This window comes from Podarcis muralis, chromosome 2 (assembly GCF_964188315.1).
Source record: "Podarcis muralis chromosome 2, rPodMur119.hap1.1, whole genome shotgun sequence".
Classification (NCBI taxonomy): Eukaryota; Metazoa; Chordata; class Lepidosauria; order Squamata; family Lacertidae; genus Podarcis; species Podarcis muralis.
In genome coordinates, this window is record NC_135656.1 from 98,662,659 (window position 1) to 98,680,764 (window position 18,106).

An 18,106-nucleotide genomic window follows, 5' to 3' on the forward strand; every position below is an offset into this window, starting at 1 on the left:
ATCAGTGGCTACTACGCAGATTTTTGTTAAAGAACCATTTGTTAAACCTTGTCTCAGGGGGCCATCATTTCGTAATCTTATTAACCACCACTTGGCCTCCAAACAATAAATCAATAAATAATGAACAGGCGGATCTGTGCCAATTACAGCTCAAATACAGCTTTAACAGGGAAGAAGCTGGGCAGGATGTGGACAAAAGCCAACGGTTGTGATGGGGTGTGTGTGTGTGTGTGTGTGTGTGTTTAACAGGGGTTGTTCAGAATGGGAGAAAGAGAGAAAGAGATAGAGAAAGAGAGAGGGGCTGGGGGCAGGCTGCAGTATCAAAGTCAGGAAAGTGGATTGTATGTATTTCATTAAAAAAAAACATATTTTTTTTGCAAAACTCCAGAGATCCCAGGATTTTAAAAGCAACTGTCCTCTCCAATTCCTGCAATGAAACTTCAGAAAAGCTTGGAATCATGTAGTAATTGTAGCCAGCTGCCAGAATGATCACATGGCACCTTTAGAACATTCCCCCCCACCCCCACTTAGACTATAGTATGCTCTGATAGGCTTAAGGAGAGAAAATGGAACTGCACAGAGCACCAATGCCTCAACTTCCACCCTACCCCCCACCCCCAGATAACTTGATATTGGTTTCTGTGAATGCTGATTATTTATATATATATATATATATTAAGGGCTTGCCGATCAGAAGGTCGGCGGTTCGAATCCCCGCGACGGGGTGAGTTCCCGTTGCTCGGTCCCTGCTCCTGCCCACCTAGCAGTTCGAAAGCATGTCAAAGTGCAAGTAGATAAATAGGTACTGCTCCGGCGGGACTGTAAACGGTGTTTCCGTGCGCTGCTGTCGTTTCAACAGAAGCGCCTTAATCATGCTGCCCACATGACCCGGAAGCTGTCTGTGGACAAATGCCGGCTCCCTCGGCCTATAGAGTGAGATGAGTGCACAACCCCAGAGTTGTCCGCAACTGGACCTAACGGTCAGGGGTACCTTTACCTTTAAGCTGCCCTGAGCCATGGAGGGAGAAGTGTTTTTAAGGACATAGGGAACTGCTTTTTACGCACTCAACACCGCTTGCCCGCCAGGCCTCCTCATTTGACCCCAACCCATGCCACCCTGAATCACACCAGACATCATTTGTGGTGTTCGGGTACTGTGCAGGAAAGGGTGTGGCTGGATCCTACTGCTGGAAAAAGCACAATTTATATTTCCCACACATCAACAGATGGTGGGGAGTTCTATCCTGCTTGGTTTGGGTGTGTGAACTAATTCCTCCCCGGGGGGGGGGGGGGGGCGTGTCATGGTAGTGGTGGGCTAAATTCAGCTTGACCACAGGGTCCGCTGGGACAAAAAGCTTTCCTTTCCTTCCTGCAGCCAACTCCACTTGGGCTCCCTGGCAGCAATTCTGCTGCAGCTGCCAGTTGCCCCCTAATGTACACCCATGGGGCATCTGATGCTGTGGGGAGGGGGGAGAACTGCTCCATAAGGGGAGTATCAAAGCAGTCTTCTCAAGGTCCAAAATCTGGTGCTGGTCCTGAACTTGGGACCTTCTGCACGAGCTGTGGTCCCACAAACAATCTGGAAGTCCTGATTAGCTCATTTCTAGCCTTAGTATTCAAGAGGTACTACCTACAGGTGTCCGTGTTTATCCCTGCTGTTGTAACGGATAAGAAACTGGCTTATTGTGTGTCTGCAGTACTCACACCATGAGATTCTCAGGTTGCTAATGATGAATTTCATGCTTGCAAGACGCAACAGGGGGTGCCGAGAATAAACGCAGCAGCGGCAATTACTCCCCACTGCTCTGTCGCTGCCAAAATAGGTAAAGTTGACACGCACGTTTCTTCAAGTATTTTTATTTATATATGTATTTGGATAATAATAATATCTATACATTAGATAAGTATATGTAGCATTGTAAATATAGTGATATAGGAAACCTTTTCTCTCCCACTTTTTATTTTCATTTTCTGATGTTCAGTTGAGCTGTTCTTAAAATAAAAAAGTATGCTTTACAGTATAAGCTTTCATAAATAATACATGATCATGTTCATGTGAAATAAGACTTTCCCTCATGAACTGCCTTCTTTGTCTACGAGGTTTGTTCATGACACTGGTGCAATTCCTGGCTCAGGACTATGCATGTAGCACCAATCACCAATAATGTGTGGCTCAACCAAAGCTCTTCTCCCCACCCCCCACCCCCCCAAGTGGTAGCTGCTGTCCCAGTTTATGTGAATGTAGATGTGCACCAATATTTCTGGAAGTTGGATCGTGGGCTGCAAATTCTGTGAATTCAAATTAATCAGAATTTCACCCTCAAACAGGAACAAAATTGCTTCCATAATTGTTTAATGCTACATCACAACTAGTATTTAATTACATATAATTTTGCTGCATTTGGTAGGCAGGGAAATTCCTGGTTTTCGGGTGTAAAACTAGCATGTGGGGGGTGGGGTTTCACCAAACTGGCAAAATGTCCGGGATGTATGGCAACACGATGGAAAAAGCAGCAGGAACAGCTCAAAAAACTTAAAACCACTATTTTGGGGTTAGATTTACCCAAAGAAGTTCAACAATTTGGGTTTGTTCTAAAAATAAAAAAATAAAAAGCTCAGCAATTTGAGGGTCAGGAAATTTACTTTTTGAAATACGGCATCCCTAGAATTTGGTTACATCTTTCGAGATGTTAATATCCCGAGACAGAGAAGGTAGGTAAAAAAAAACCACTAATTAACAAATTTCCTCTAAGTAAAAACAATGAAAATCTCACTGTGCGCTCTTTTTTTAAAGCAACTCCTTAGGATGTATGCTTCCATGTACTTCTTACTAAACTCCTTTAATTACGGTGTAGCTAAGTAACAGCACAATCCTGACCGTGCTTACTGAGAAGTAGGTCCAACTGAATCCAATGGTAAATAAAGCGTTGGCATCATCGCAGCACGAATGTCTGCTAGTTTTCGAAGCAACTCCGTTTTTTTTTAATGAGCGAGCTTAACTCTTGAGTTAAGTGCAGCCTTAACATTTCGTCTCAGGTGGTCACCTTCCGGCTCAATAAAGCAACAGAAAGGGTGTATATAGATAGGCATTCACTTTTTAAAAAAGTACACATGTGCTGCAACTCTGGGAATCAAGCGCCGACCTTTATGCCGCTCGTCTGGGCCAGCCTCGGAAAACAAAGGGGACAAATAAGAAACATCTGGTCAGCCTAGATTCTGGTCTGGGCTGCTGCTTATGGGCAATTCAGCCTTAAGGGCAACGGCTTCACTCCCCGCCGGCGCTTCTGTGCGCGCTCACATGCCGGGGAGAGAGGCGCGCTTTCTCCAAGGGGAGGCGGCCAGGGAGGAGGAGAGGGCGGAGTTTGTGCCGGGCGCCTGCGCCGGCGGTGCCTATCGCTGCTCGCTCGCTCTCTCTCTCGCTCTGCTTTGGTCTTGCTAAGAAGCGACCCGAGTGAAATGTAACAAAACAAGCGGCGCCTTCGCCCGCGCTTAAAGGAGCCGCGCTCGCTCGGAGGCGAAACTGAGGGGGGGGAAAGAAGTCGCGGGGAAAGTGGCCCGGAGGAAAGGGGACGAGGACCTGGTTGTTGGTTTGCTTCCTCCACGTTCCCAGGTGGAGCCGCACGGAGGGAAAACTGCGCCGGAGAAGGAGGCTTGCCTATCAAGGAGGAAAGGGGAAGGAGGAAAGCGGCAGGACGAGGGGGACGCGCGCCGGACTCTTGCTGAGGGACCAGGGCCGGCTCGATGGCAGCGGCGCCGTCGGAGGAGGCGCTCGCTGCCGCCGCCGCTGCTGTTGCCGCCGCCGCTTCGGGCAGGACCTGCGCGAAGTTTGCTCGGTGATGGCTTGAAAGTTGCCGGCAGCGCCCGGGGAAGGCTGGCTCGACGGCCCCAGCGCGCCTGCCTGCCTGCCTCGCCTTTCTCCCTCTTTCTGCTGCTGCTGCTGCTGCTGGTGTTTGTTTCGGACTCGGCGAGCAGCGCCATGTCGAAAGTGATCCAGAAGAAGAACCACTGGACGACCAAGGTGCACCAGTGCGCGGTGAGCCGCGGGGCTCAGGGCCAGCTGGGGGTCACCATCCTGGGGGGAGCGGAATATGGAGAGTTTCCTTACGTCGGGGCGACGGCCGAGGAGGACGGCGGCGGAGGCGACGGGAAACTGGGCGAAGGGGAGCTCTTGTTGGAGGTGCAGGGCATCCGGGTGTCGGGCTTGCCCCGCTACGACGTGCTGGGAGTTATCCGCAGCTGCAAGGACCCCGTCCTTTTCAAAGCCGTCAGACAAGGTAAAAGGAAAGGAAATTGCGGGCCGGGGGGGGGGGAGAAAGAGGCTCGTTGGTTTGCATGGTGCGGGGTTGGGGGGCGAAGAAGACGCGGGGATTGCGCTTGCGGGAGTTTGGCGCGGAGGCGAGGGGCGCCTCGCCGCTGCGGGACTTGAATCCCTCCACTTTTTTCTTGGTTTGGTGCGAGGAGGACGCTTGGAGATCTGTCTCCTCGACTGCCGGCTTTCTTGGGGTGCTGCCGGCGACTTCGGGGGAAGTTTGCGGGGCTGCAAACGAACTTCAGCCGCCTCTTGAGACGGAGCAACGACGGCGAGGCTCCCGCTGGTCCTGGAGGCGGTTTTTTGGGGAAGGGGGGGGAGCCTCTCTTTCTCCTCCGCAGTGCACCGAGTCTGCGGACAAGGGAACGGGGCTCGTGGCGCAGGAGAAGCTGCGCTCTTTCTCGGACTGGCTTCTGGTCTCGGTGTGGAGTCCGTGTGCCTGGTTTTTGTTTAAAAGTCAGAGACGACGCCCTGGGGTGGTCTTCACACTTTGGGGACCTCGGGCTTGACCCGTCTCGAAGGGATGTGTGATGGGCTGATGGAGCTGGCGTAGCTCAGGCGGTAGAGGCTCTCAAAATCTCAGCGTCGTGGGTTCGAGTTCTGCCTTGGGCCAAAAATTCCTGCATTGCAGGGGGTTGGACTAGATGACCCTGTGGGTCCCTCCCAATTCTACGATGGGAAAGGTGCTTTTGAGACGTGAGTCGGAGAGGTGCCTTGCTTTAGTGCTGGGAATTCTTAAGGTGACCTATGGGATTTGGGGACCCCTAGCAATGGAAGCAGGACTGAACCCTGCTCAAGATTTCACTTATTTATTTATTTTCGTAAAATGGCTCTCTCCTAGGTCAGGGTCAAGGTCACATCTGCCCGATGTGAACTTCATCATGCTCTGTTTCAAGTGAATTTTTTTTTTTTTAAATTGACAGGTGTGAAAGTCCTGATTTAGTCCACCCATCAGGGTTGGGTAAACTCTGTTGCATTCTAGAACCTTATAACTGACTGACTGGTGCTGGAGTGAGTGATAGGAAGGTGTAGGAACCTGCCTTATACTGAGGCATATCATTGGTCCATCCCACTCAGCAATCCTCTGTACTGATGACCCAATGACTCTCCAGGGTTTCAGGCAAGCTTTGTTGTCAGCCTCTCTGGAGACGCCGGGGATCTAACCTGGGATCTTCTGTGTGCAAGGCAGAAACTCTGCCACTGAGCTATGATCCACCCCCAAATTAGAGGGTTCAAAATTTCTAATCTGCCCCATCCGTAGGGTGAGGTCGGGTTTGCTTCTTAAAACCCTGATGGCAACACACATCCCTTAAAAAAAAACCAGACAGAAAACTGAATACATCTTGGAATCTCAGACCTGTAAAAGCAGTATTTAAAAAAACACTAGCTAAAGTTTGCTCTTGCTTCAAAGGAAGACTGGGACTTTTTCTGTTGGGAACGGTGGATTCCAATCCTAGTTCCTGAGATACGAGGTGGCCCTATAAAGAGTGTGCCAAGCCTTCAGAAAGAGGAACTCCATTGGTTCCGTTCCTCCTTTTTTTGTACTGTGCTAGGAATAAGTCCCGTCTCATGGCTTCCATCACAGGAAGAAGATGCTGCTACTGCTGCTGCTCAGTCCCATTCCTGGACGAGGCTTGGTTTCCACTTGTTGGATGCTGTTTGAGCTATAAAAGTTGCCTTGGGAGTGGACAAACCCAACAAACTCTTGTGTTGCATTGAGCAGTGTGGGAGGTGTGCTTCCTCCCAGGTCAGCTACTTGGCTGGTCCTTGGGAAGCGAGTGAGGGTGGTAGCTGGTGTGTTTAGAAAAGGGGAGGGCTTGGTTTCTATGGGAAGGAAATTGCTGGGTAATGCAGGGTGTGAGTGCGCCTCAGATGCTTATCGGGTCTAAGTAGAGTTTTATTACTCTCCTAAAAGATCACACACAGAAAGATAAGTAATGGGGAACTCTTAATATGTTTTTAAAAAAGAAAGGCTAGAGAACCACAAAAAAATCACAAAAAAAGATTACAGTGGTACCTCGGGTTAAGTACTTAATTCGTTCCGGAAGTCCGTTCTTAACCTGAAACTGTTCTTAACCTGAGGTACCACTTTAGCTAATGGGGCTTCCCGCTGCCACCGCACAATTTCTGTTCTCATCCTGAGGTAAAGTTCTTAACCCGAGGTACTACTTCCGGGTTAGCGGAGTCTGTAACCTGAAGCATCTGTAAACCGAGGTACCACTGCAAAAGTTGCGATGGGCAAAGCCACCTTCAGGGAGCTTTTTACTGCTGCTGTTTTCTTTTTTTTAAAAATGCAGCCACAAATCAACTCTGCCTTTCTCTCTCTCTCCTCGCCCTCTCTCCCTCCCTCTGCCAGTTTGAAAATAACGGAGTCACCCTAGGAGAGAGAGACTGAGGGGAGCATCTTTGCTTTGTTTTGATGCCAAGGCAGTAATTATTTGGGAATGATGCTCTGATTCTCCTGGGTAATCCGAACTGCATTCTTCTCCGCTGCCACCCTCCACACATCTCCCTTGGGGACTCGGCTCTAAGTTTTACGGCTTGTGCTGGCTCCTTTTGCCCTGCAGCTCCCGTTCAATTGGAGATGTTCTTTTTAAGAACTGCACCAGCGCCCCTGGCCACAGACGGTTCCGGGAAGGGCTTCTGCAGTTTGTCAAGTGGTGAGTCCCTGGGTCTGGTGGCAAACTCTATTAGGGAGCCAAACAAATATTTCACTTGACTGGACCTAGAGGAATTTCCGGAGAGACCGACTCCTCCCTCCGAATTGGAACATTCGGCTGCTTTGCTGGAGGATGACTCCTTGCCTGTGTGTTTCTTAAGTGTAGGCATGTGATTGCCAGCTGCCTCGCTTGCTTTATGTCAAAAGATTGGCATGGATTTCTGCATGGGAAATGGATTATTTCTCTCTCTCCCCCCCCCCCTTCTTCCCCCATTGCCTGCCAGGAATGGTTTATTTTCTGCTTTGCTGAAATCCCAAACATTTCTTCCTTCAGACTTCCCTAGCAACAGGACGCTTCTGGATCCCTCATAGCCTATGCAGAGACGCTTGACATTCACTTCTGGCCTGTTCAAGAGCCTGTTCTGGTTGGCGTCCACCAAGTTTTTAGGGGTCATAGCCAGGGATAGTGCTTGTTCCTCTTTTGTCCCTTTGATTAAGCAAGCCAAGCCACCTTACCCTATCCAGAACAATGAACAGATGTGGATGGGTGTCCGTCCCCCTCTGTGGCTTAGAGGCCATTGCCTGGGGATTGGCTGAAAAGCTCTTGACTTCTGCAAGTGTACTGGACACCAACAAGCTTCTGAATTATCAAGTGGAGTTTTTGTCCACAGCCTACCACAGATTCATCGTGCCAGCTAATTAGTTAACAGCTATTAGCTGCGATAGCTAAGTGGAACCTCAATTTCCAGAGGCAGTAAACCTGTGGGAGCTTTCACCTGCTTGTGGTGCTTCACAGACACCTGTCTAGAGCAGGGGAAGAGGGCCGGGGGCCGGGACCTTTGAGGCTGATCCAGCAGGGCAGTTCTTCTACTCTCAACTGCAAAATGAAAGATGCTAAGAAGCTGCTTTCTCATTCCTCCTCGGAGGCTGTTGGTGGGGTCTTGCAGCCCTGCTTGCTTCTCTTTTCTCCCTGTGTTTTGCTGTTGTGAACATGAGTAAAGCTGCCAGGCAACCTGCCTTTACGTTATCCTAAGTATGCTTTAGGGAAAGGGCTAAGGAGTTAACCCTACACAAATCCAGAGTGGATTTCCAGAGACTGTTGGATGGAGCCTGGCACACTCCTTCCAGCAACTCCTGCAGCCAAGCTGATGCTCTGCTTTCCTTTAGGCCACTGTTCCTTTCAACAGGTGTAGTGCAAGTTGGCACCATGATCTTGGACAGTCAGTTCTGAATGCTTTCAGTAATTCGGCTGATTGAACTTTACTGAAAGTCTCAGTCCTGTTTGCACCTTTAAGTTATGACTTGTAGATGTGTGAGCTATGATCTGGAATCTGCCACAGCTGATAAACGTAGTTACGTGTACTTGTGCTATGGGGTGTAAACTACCCATGGGACATCCAACAGCAGTTGGATTACAGTAGTTAGTGCCTGTCACAGTTGGTAGAATTATAACATAGGACTGTGGAATTATAATGTAGGGCGGTAAATTATAGCTGCTGCTAGATTTTCTACAAAATGTAATTATTTTTATTTCAAAATTTACTTCTTTACTCCTATTGAGCCTGCTTTCTTGATAAATTTTCCCAAATACGTTTTTGCTCTGGAGACATTTAAGGCATATTATCTGTGCTAAACTTCAGGCCACACATTAGCATAATAGTAACAATTTTTATTTGTATTCTTTTTTAAAAATAACTTTTTATGGTGTTTAATAAATAAGGATCATCATCATCATTATAAATGACACAAATCAATAGACCAGGTCTTCTCATGTTACTTGTATATCGCAAAAAAACCCCAGCATAATAAATTTGAAGCAATATCCATGACATATGGTTCATTATTAGTGGTCAATGTACAACTTACTAGTTCATGGATTATTTTCAACAAAAACATAAGGGAAACAGAAGAGCTTTAACAGAGAACATTCAACATTGCATAGCCACTGTATTCTTTGCATTTAACTGTAAGGCGTACCAAAGGTTATCCAGGTATCTTCTTGCTCAGAGACATTAAGGTAGATGTCTCCCATGCTTAAACGAGAGATGCACCAGATGTGATAAGCAGTGGTTCTGCTAGAACACTTATTGATGCATCTCATGGCAAAGTTTTATTTAGCCTAGGGCTTGGAGGCAGGAATTAGTCTCTGAGAGGCATCATAGTGTACAGACACATTTCTTCTCTTCCAATCTGCTGGTCAAACAGGTCTTACAGGAAAACTTGCGGAACTTGCTGGCCAGATATAGAAGCAGGAAGAGTGTGTACATGCGACTGAGCAGCGATCCTGTCTTCCATTCTGCTTCTGCCTCTTCTTAATACACAGAGACTGCAAGTCACACTGGAAATATTCTTACCAAAAATTGTGAACTCTTAAATCTTGATTCATGTTTTGACGGGCATGAACTAATACTTAGCATACCCTTCTTGATTGCCTGGGTTCCCACAAAATAACCTTGGGGCGGGTACAGAAAATAAGTTTGGATGTCCGCCTCTCCCCCTTATTTTGTAAAAGGACCGGCCCTACCGTTGGGCAGAGTTTTCAGGGGACTCCTTCTCACACAGGTGCAGCAGGAAAGTTGAGGACGTGAGCTAGCGGGAAGAGTGCTAATGCACTCAGGTCCTGTTTGCAGGCTTCCCATAGGCCTCTGGTTGACCACTTTGAGAACATGATGCTGGTCTAGGTGGGCCGTTGGCTTGAGCCAGTAGAGCTCTTGTGCCCAAGAGACTTCTAAGCTAGCCTGTTGCCCTGGGGTGCACTGGAAGATGTTGTCTCATTGTCAGTGATGAGTAAGGCTCTATTGCGTGTCAGCTTTTGTATGTAGAATGGAAAGGAAGGTGCTATCTTGTCACTGGTCTCAGGCAGCAAGATGTCTTTGGGCTGGCCAGTCTTGTAAAAGCAGTGTTGGATTGCCTTCTAGTTGCTTGGAGATCCCCACTGCACAGCATTCAAACTCTTGTTTGTCATTAAACATAATGCCACTCGTTCCCTCAAGCAGGATCCTGTTATGCTTGTTAAGTAACATTGAGTTGCCCCTGAAATAAATGCCTGTTTCCACTTTGAAGGCCTAGTGCCAAGCCCATCCTTGGCCCCAACTCCAAATGTTCTTCCCCGTAAGAATAGGTTTCCAAATCGATGGAACGCTTCGGATGCCAGTAGGTATTCTCCTTGCTTTTGCAACGTAGAGGTTGAAACCTACAAAAACCCTGTGGTGAAACTGATAGGAGACGAAATAAAACCGGTGTTTCCTTGCATGTGGGTAAAAAATGCCAAAGCCTGACAATGTGATTAAAACTTGCATTTCCTTGCAAGGCTTTGTGTCTGTTTTGAGTTGTAGGCCGTTGGCTACAGAGATTATGAAATTAAAGTATGAACTGCCTGACACTTAAAAATTGAATGTCTAGGTACATAGGATGCTGCCTTATCCCAAATTGGATCCCTGGTCCCGTTTAGCTCAGTGTTGTCCACACTCCAGGTTTTCAGACAGGATGGATTTTTAATCCCTCCCCATTTTCCTTTTTCTTACAAAAGAAATTGCTCTTGCATTTTCTAATTCGCTGCATGAATCAATCCTTCTAAAGTTACAGCCCATGAAGATCAGTTTACTTCAGTGATATATTTAGATTATATATTTGGTTGATTTAATGTTTTTTTTAAGGAAACAAAAGAAATGAAACCCAGCATGCCGGCGAAGCAAGACAGTGGTCCTATTTTCTGCTTGCTGTCACATGTGCTGCTTTGACAACATTAATTTGACCCTGAGATGTATGTGAAAGCAGAAGGATGTAATGGTAGATTTCTGTGCAAGGGCTGGCATTAATTACCCAGGCCAGCTGTGGAATGTTAGGCTCAATTACATTTACCAATGCGAATGAAACAGGCTCTTTAAAAGTTATTTGCCTGAGCACTTATTCTGACATGCTTCCCCTGAGGGTGTCTGGGAGGGATGTGATGTCTTCAGTAGTCTGAATTTCTCCTCTTGTGCCCCTCCAACACCCTGCCAAAAAAGATATATATATATATATATATATATATATATATATATATATATATATATATATGAGAGAAGGGTTGGTTAAGGAAGGAAGGGTGGGTCATAATGATCAGTGCTTCAGTGAAAGTTTTGTATCCCTTCAGCAGCTTCATGTATGCAGGGAAGCAAACTGCCAACTTTTGTTAACAGATAACTCAAAACCTCTGGCCATATGTATATTCTAACCATCTGCAGCCAAAGTGTAGAAATAGTTGCAATAGTTCTTTGTGTTTTGATTTCCAAATTCCTGTGCTGGGTAAATGCATAACAGGTTAACCTCCCCGCCTCCCCCCTTTTTTATAGAAAAAAAAACATTAAAAAAGTTTCTCGCTGTTGAGGATTTTGATGTGTCTCTTCTTACTGACATTTGTATATGTAAACATGACACATACAGGATTTGGGAAGATGCTCTGGCTTGCAAGTTCTTGGCTGAAGTTCCTTTTAAAAAGGCATGGCTCCCTGGTTTATATTACTGCAGTGATTAGTTACATTATCTAGTGTTCAAACTACAAAACTTGCAGATTAAAACAGATGTACACGACTTTTTTATAATTATGCCAGAATGCTCTGAACAACTGACAATCAGTAGTTTATGAATTATGTTTTTCTTTCTTTCTTTTTTTTGGACCAGTTAGGAAGAAGGTTTAGATCAATATTGCAGTGTAGTTTAAAATTTCATTTTTTTCCTCCTGTGAATTTTACCTTGCTGCTGTTGAGCCGATTTTCTTTTCCAAGACTGTTTATTGCAATAATTGTGTCTTGCAGGATCACTGTGCCACCTGTTGTATAAGTTCCCATTATATAGTACCATATGGCACACAATAAGGGGGAAAAAACAGCAATTTTATGGAAGCACGTGCTCAAAGAGCAGTGGTGGAAGCTGCAGAGATTAGAGCATCTTTGAATGAGAGGCAGGTGCTGGATGGCCGGACATCCAGGTAGATTCTTATTTCAGACTATCCAGCTCTTGCACAAAGCTGTATGTGCAAATCTTAGTGTATACCAGGGGTCAGCAAACTTTTTCAGCAGGGGGCCGGTCCACTGTCCATCAGACCTTGTGGGGGGCCGGACTATATTTTGAAGGGGGGGAAAGAACGAATTCCTATGCCCCACAAATAACCCAGAGATGCATTTTAAATAAAAGGACACATTCTACTCATGTAAAAACACACTGATTTCTGGACCGTCCGCAGGCTGGATTTAGCCTTCTAAATTCGGTCCGCAGACGGTCTGGGAATCAGCGTGTTTTTACATGAGTAGAATGTGTGCTTTTATTTAAAATGCATCTCTGGGTTATTTGTGGGGCATAGGAATTCATTCATCCCCCCCAAATATATAGTCTGGCCCCCCACAAGGTCTGAGGGACAGTGGACCAGCCCCCTGCTGAAAAAGTTTGCTTACCCCTGTATACTTTTCAGAAGACAACCTTTTGAGTGTAATGTATGACAGCCTACTTCAGAGAAGAGTCTCCCTAGTTTCATTCCAAGGAAATCTCCAGTTTCTGCTCTTGACCTGTGGTGGTGCTCTGAAAACTTGGTAGTCCACTTGCATAGGGTTCCCTTTCTCACTTGTTCATGGTTCATAACTTGCCAGTTGGCAACTGCTATTCTGCAGCAAGTACAGATTTATAACAATGCAATCGCCAACCATGCTTTCCATGGGAAAGGCAGCATTGATTAAAGATGACACAGTTTGTTCCAAAAACCTATGCATTGTGTTAACGGCAGCTGTTTAATTGTTGAATACTTGTGTGACGCACCCATTGAGCTCAGTGCTGGCATACCCTTGCACATGGTGTGAAATTTAACACAAGACATCTGTGTACTGGGTGCTGAAAATCTCAGAGAGAACGCTCCCTGTAAGCATTTACCAGGGTATGGAATGTAAAAAGGGATCCTCTTTAGCAGCGGACTGATGTGCACGGTTCTTGCCATTCGCCTTTACAATGAGCAAGTTAACACTTTATATTTTTTCGCCTTGTGTTCTTTGGTGTTGGCTTCAATTGCTTTCTGTTTACAATTTTTCAAGAATTAATATGATCCTTTAATGGGATAAAATTGGATTATGTTTTCCACAATAAGGTTAAATCTTTCAGCCTCATTATTAAATAATACTGCAGGCTTTCATTTTTAGGGGCTGCCAGATCATAGTGCAATTATCCTTCAAATTACAGTGTTAATTGCAACCGATGTTTGAAAATTATTGCCATGTAGGGTATTAAATAATTTAACTACTCTTGGTGGTTGTGCGGGGTGTGTGTGTGTGTGTTTGTGTTTAAAGCTGTTTACAAACTTGAAATTTAAATGTGCTTTCCGTCTCCCAAAGAACAAGAGCCTGAATTTAGAATTCAGCCTTTCTAGCTTGTTTCACAAGTTGCCAGTGCACACTTCTCCCCCCCCCCTTAATTAAAATTGGAGACACCTTCTTCCCCCACTGCTTATGCATCTGAAAAGGATATATTGTAAACAAGTTGATACTTCTGTGACCTCACAGAAGTCACCTTTCTTGATTGGAAGGAGACAGGCCTTACAGCACTCAACCACACACAGATCCATTGGGAGAGTGTCACAGGAGCATGTCAGTCAGTAATCACACAGTTCAAAGTTGGAGCTAACTATTTATTAGCAAAAACACAATCTCCACAGACTTGGCTGAGGATCGGGCCTGATGAGCACAGCAGCTCATTCCCAGTGGTCTTATTCAACAAAAATCAGTTACCAAGACTGAAAGTCCCTGCCTCTTCACAGCCGTCATAAGTCCCCTCCTCTCCAGCACTTCCCCCAAGCAATCGGAGACGGAGTCTGCATGCGGCCAACCTCTCCTCTGCCCTTTTCATTCCTCTCCTGGTTATGGGAAACAGTGGGAAGGGGAACTTGTTGCAGCAGGAGTGGGGAGTGGGGAGTGGGGGGGGGGACCCCTGTGACTCTTCATCACCCTGACTCATCTCTGCCTCTTGGCCTCCCTCCCGCTTCTGCTTCAGCTTCTGCCTCTGGTTCTAGACTTCTCTCTGCCACAGACTCTCCCTGCTCACTAAGTCCTCTTCTTCAGCTTCCGACACCACCTCCCACCCACCTCCCACCCTCCTCTCTCTTCCTGTGACCACTCATTGTAGTCCCACCACCACATTGTAGTCCTGGGATGTTCTTCATTTGTAGGCTGCAGTGCCCAAACAGAAGGGTTGAGGTGTGGGTATTAAAATTCAGCCTGCAAAATTCAGCCTGGGGAAATAAAGCATAATTTGTTGTTGTTTAGTCGTGTCCAACTCTTTGTGACCCCATGGACCAGAGCACTCCAGGCACTCCTGTCTTCCGCTGACTCCCACGATTTGGTCAAACTCATGTTAGTTTTGAGAACGCTGTCCAACTGTCTCATCATCTGTTTTCCCCTTCTCCTTGTGCCCTCAATCTTTCCAAATGCCCGTGGCAGGGTGTATAGTGCTGAGTGTGGTTCAGATCTCTGTAAAGTCTTGAAATTCGCTTTGGAACACTTCTGCCAGATTATATCCTCTATGTTTAGACACGCATGCACTGTGATGTGGTAGACACCACTGGCCCATTTTGTTTTCGTACATTTATATCTCCCCCTTTCATCCAAGGCAGCATACACAATTCTCTCCCTCTCTCTCCCTGCACCCATTTTATCCTCCTAACAGTCCTGCGAGTAGGGCTTCACAGCTGGGTGGAGATTTGAACCCAGGTTCCCCGCTTTCCTCGCTCACCTACCTTTAACCACTTTACTGGCTCACATTTTGCTGCATTGCGTGCATTTAAAGTTATAGACATACCTTCACACGTACCCCATTTTTGGATCTTTATATTCCATGAAATAAAACCCTTCCAACTCTTACCATTCTGTGATTCTATGAAATAACCAAGGGAAGAAATAATTAGCTGGAATTCCCGTCCTGCTTTTTGACTGTGGAGTCCTCAAGCCTTTGGTCTGAAGACAGCCTCATGTCACCTTGAACAACGCAACTATACTGCAGTGTTTGTGCAGCTATAAAAAGGGAGAGGACGACCCCCCCCCCCGTCCTAAGCCCTTGGAATAACACAAAGGTAGAAATGTGAATTAAATTGGTGTACAAATCTGTGAATACATCATTATTTAATACTGTCCTAAAGATACAGCTATATATGTTCAGTTGTAAGGTCTTGTTTTGTTTTTAGAAAGAGAAGAGGAGGCCACATTTCCCTGCTGCTTTTTCAGCTTAAAATGGCCATGCATCCAAAACGTCTGTCTGAGCTCCCAAATCCTACAGGGGCAGCAGAGAGATCATACAGTGAAAGCAAAAACAAGTCTGTCTTGGGATGGAGCTGTTTTAAGAATGCAAGTCCTTTTAAGTATTTAAGAGCTAGTAACCTCTCAGCGCTGGGATGCGGGTGGCGCTGTGGGTAAAAGCCTCAGCGCCTAGGGCTTGCTGATCGAAAGGTCGGCGGTTCGAATCCCCGCGGCGGGGTGCGCTCCTGTTGTTCGGTCCCAGCGCCTGCCAACCTAGCAGTTCGAAAGCACCCCCGGGTGCAAGTAGATAAATAGGGACCGCTTACTAGCGGGAAGGTAAACGGCGTTTCCGTGTGCGGCTCTGGCTCGCCAGAGCAGCGATGTCACGCTGGCCACGTGACCCGGAAGTGTCTCCGGACAGCGCTGGCCCCCGGCCTCTTGAGTGAGATGGGCGCACAACCCTAGAGTCTGGCAAGACTGGCCTGTACGGGCAGGGGTACCTTTACCTTTTAACCTCTCAGCGCTAAAGACTTTATTCTCATTACTTATACATCTTCTGCTTCATTTTAGGAGTAAAGGGTGCCCATCTATTATTTAGGAGGCCTGTTGGGTTGGTGGCAAAAAAAGGGCCAAAAAGCAATTCTTGTGCTGCCTCCTCTTCTCAGAAGCTCCTCTTAACTTTCAAGCAACTATTTGACAACCTGCATTTAAACTCCACCGTTGGATAAAAATATGGACTGAGTGCATTTTGTGAGGCAAGCAGAGAAAGGCCACGGTTTTTCTGTTTGATGAGAACGCCAGTCTGTTCCATCCCTCCTGCCTCGTCCCATAAAGTGGTACCGGAGGAGTCGGGAACCTGTGGCCGTCCAGATGTTGTTAGACTCCAGCTCCCATCGTCCCCAGGCAGCGTGGCCAGTGTTGTAGTGGTCAGTCCAGCAACATCTGGAGGGTACAGGTTCTTTACCCCTGTGGTACAGGCTGGTGCTGGTGAAGGCAAAGTCACACCTCTGTGGCTTTTGTCAGGGGACTGTCCAAAGTGTAGCCAGGATGCCATTTTACAGTGTTACCCTCTTAAGGAATATTAGTAGTTAGCAAGGCAGGGCACCACCTTAACCGTTGTTCCACTCCTACCTGCAGGGCCATGGCCAGAAAGTAGTGATGCAGGAGTTCTTCTCAGATCCTTGGTTGTCACTAAAATTGTCACTAAATGTTGTCACTAAAATTGCTGATCATACCCAGTTGTGTTTGTCTGACCCTGCTGGGTTGGGTGGAGTAGCGCAGTTCTTGGAGGGCCAGGATGAGGACCTGTTAGTTGAAGCTGGCACCTCTAGGTGGCTAAGGCTTACCTAGTGACTTCATATTACAGTGGTACTTTGGGTTACATACGCTTCAGGTTACAGACTCCACTAACCCAGAAATATTACCTCGGATTAAGAACTTTGCTTCAGGATGAGAACAGAAATCGTGCTCCGACGGCGCGGCAGCAGCAGGAGGCCCCATTAGCTAAAGTGGTGCTTCAGGTTAAGAACAGTTTCAGGTTAAGGACGGACCTCCGGAACAAATTAAGTACTTAACCCGAGGTACCACTGTACAGGAAAAGATTTGAACAGGGGTTTGATTGCAGAGTTGGAAGGGTCTTCTAGGAATCCTTTTGCTCAACGTGGGGCGCAAACCCACGACACTGAAATTATGGTAAGTGTCTCATGCTCCACTGGCTGAGCTAACTTGTTGGTTTATAAGTTACCACTCTAGCTGCCATTTTGTTCTCAATAGCAGTTTGTTTTAGAAGCCTGCCAAACATCCCCTTTGCATCCTGGATAGCTGCACAACATCGTACAGATGTTGTTGGACCACAGTTCCCACCAACATTTTCTGAATAACACATTCACTGCTCCTGAATTAGGGTCTCTGTCTTCTTTGCCCCCTTCTTTTCATGGTTTTATCAAATGCTTCTTAAAATATGCATTATTCAACTATAGCATCTGGATTCTGGCATCTTCTGGTTGGGCTTCTCGCAGCTTTTTCTCAGAGTTTATTTCCTTAATGCAATTGAGTGACTTAATTAGTTCTGGGGCTAATCTAGCATTAGCAAAATGCGTTTGTCAATACTTCTTTGTCCCAGTCACATAGGACTGCCTAATGTGGTTTGTCATATATTCTTCAGATTAGCTTTGCATTGCAGTTCTTAGCTACTACTAGAAATATATTCTGCAAGATCAAAATTTTGTGACCAGAAGGGACACATTCTGTGACTGGTTCATTTTATGCAAATTGTAGCACAAACTTCTTGACTTGCAAACTTTGGCCTTATGCATGTTTCCATCAAGAACTGGTACTCATCAAAGAGGCATGGTACATTGATGGGCAATAGCCATCCAGCAAACCCTCTTAAATAACATATAATACAAACTGAAATGGAAGGGTTGAGCATGCAAAATAAGTCTGTCCATGGTATTATTGTTCAGCTTGCATGCTGATCATAACTACATCAATAAGTCTTCCTTGTAAGATTGTAGGCTTAAGAGTGTTTTATTCTTGCTGGGGGCAGGGGGACACCAGTAATAAGAGTCTGATTTTATACCTGGAGTTCAAACAAGGATCTTTGAAATGAGATGCACTGAAACTTAAGACTATGCTATGGTTTTGTTTGCATGTAATGCTAAACTGTGGTTTAGTGTTTCAAGGACACGTTGCAGTGAGCCTTGAGCTTGCACACTATGCGTTCTCTCTCTGTTCTCCCCAGCCCAGCTTTGAGGATGAGTTTGGAGGCTTCATCTTCCACTTTAACTACAGCTTGTCATGATGTCTGAATACAAGCAAACTGTGATCTCAGCTATGATTAGTTGACACAAACCAACTTCAATCTACGAAGCTGGCTTATTTTCATTA

The 18,106-nt window shown here is 46.3% G+C and overlaps 1 protein-coding gene across 27 annotated transcripts in view; it reads left to right on the forward strand.

Moving 5' to 3' along the window:
• Positions 1-3,395: 3,395 nt before the first annotated feature.
• The window catches only part of MAGI1 (membrane associated guanylate kinase, WW and PDZ domain containing 1), a 472,724-nt gene continuing 458,013 nt past the window's right edge, over positions 3,396-18,106 (forward strand). For 10 of the 27 annotated variants that reach the window (XM_028719459.2, XM_028719471.2, XM_028719475.2 and 7 more), the window contains exon 1: positions 3,399-4,274. In XM_028719459.2, coding sequence (XP_028575292.2) covers positions 3,977-4,274 — 298 coding nt within the window. In that variant the 5' untranslated portion in view covers positions 3,399-3,976. Of the gene's footprint in view, positions 4,275-18,106 lie in introns of all 27 variants that reach the window. The other 17 variants (XM_028719463.2, XM_028719474.2, XM_028719460.2 and 14 more) reach the window with 5 other exon arrangements.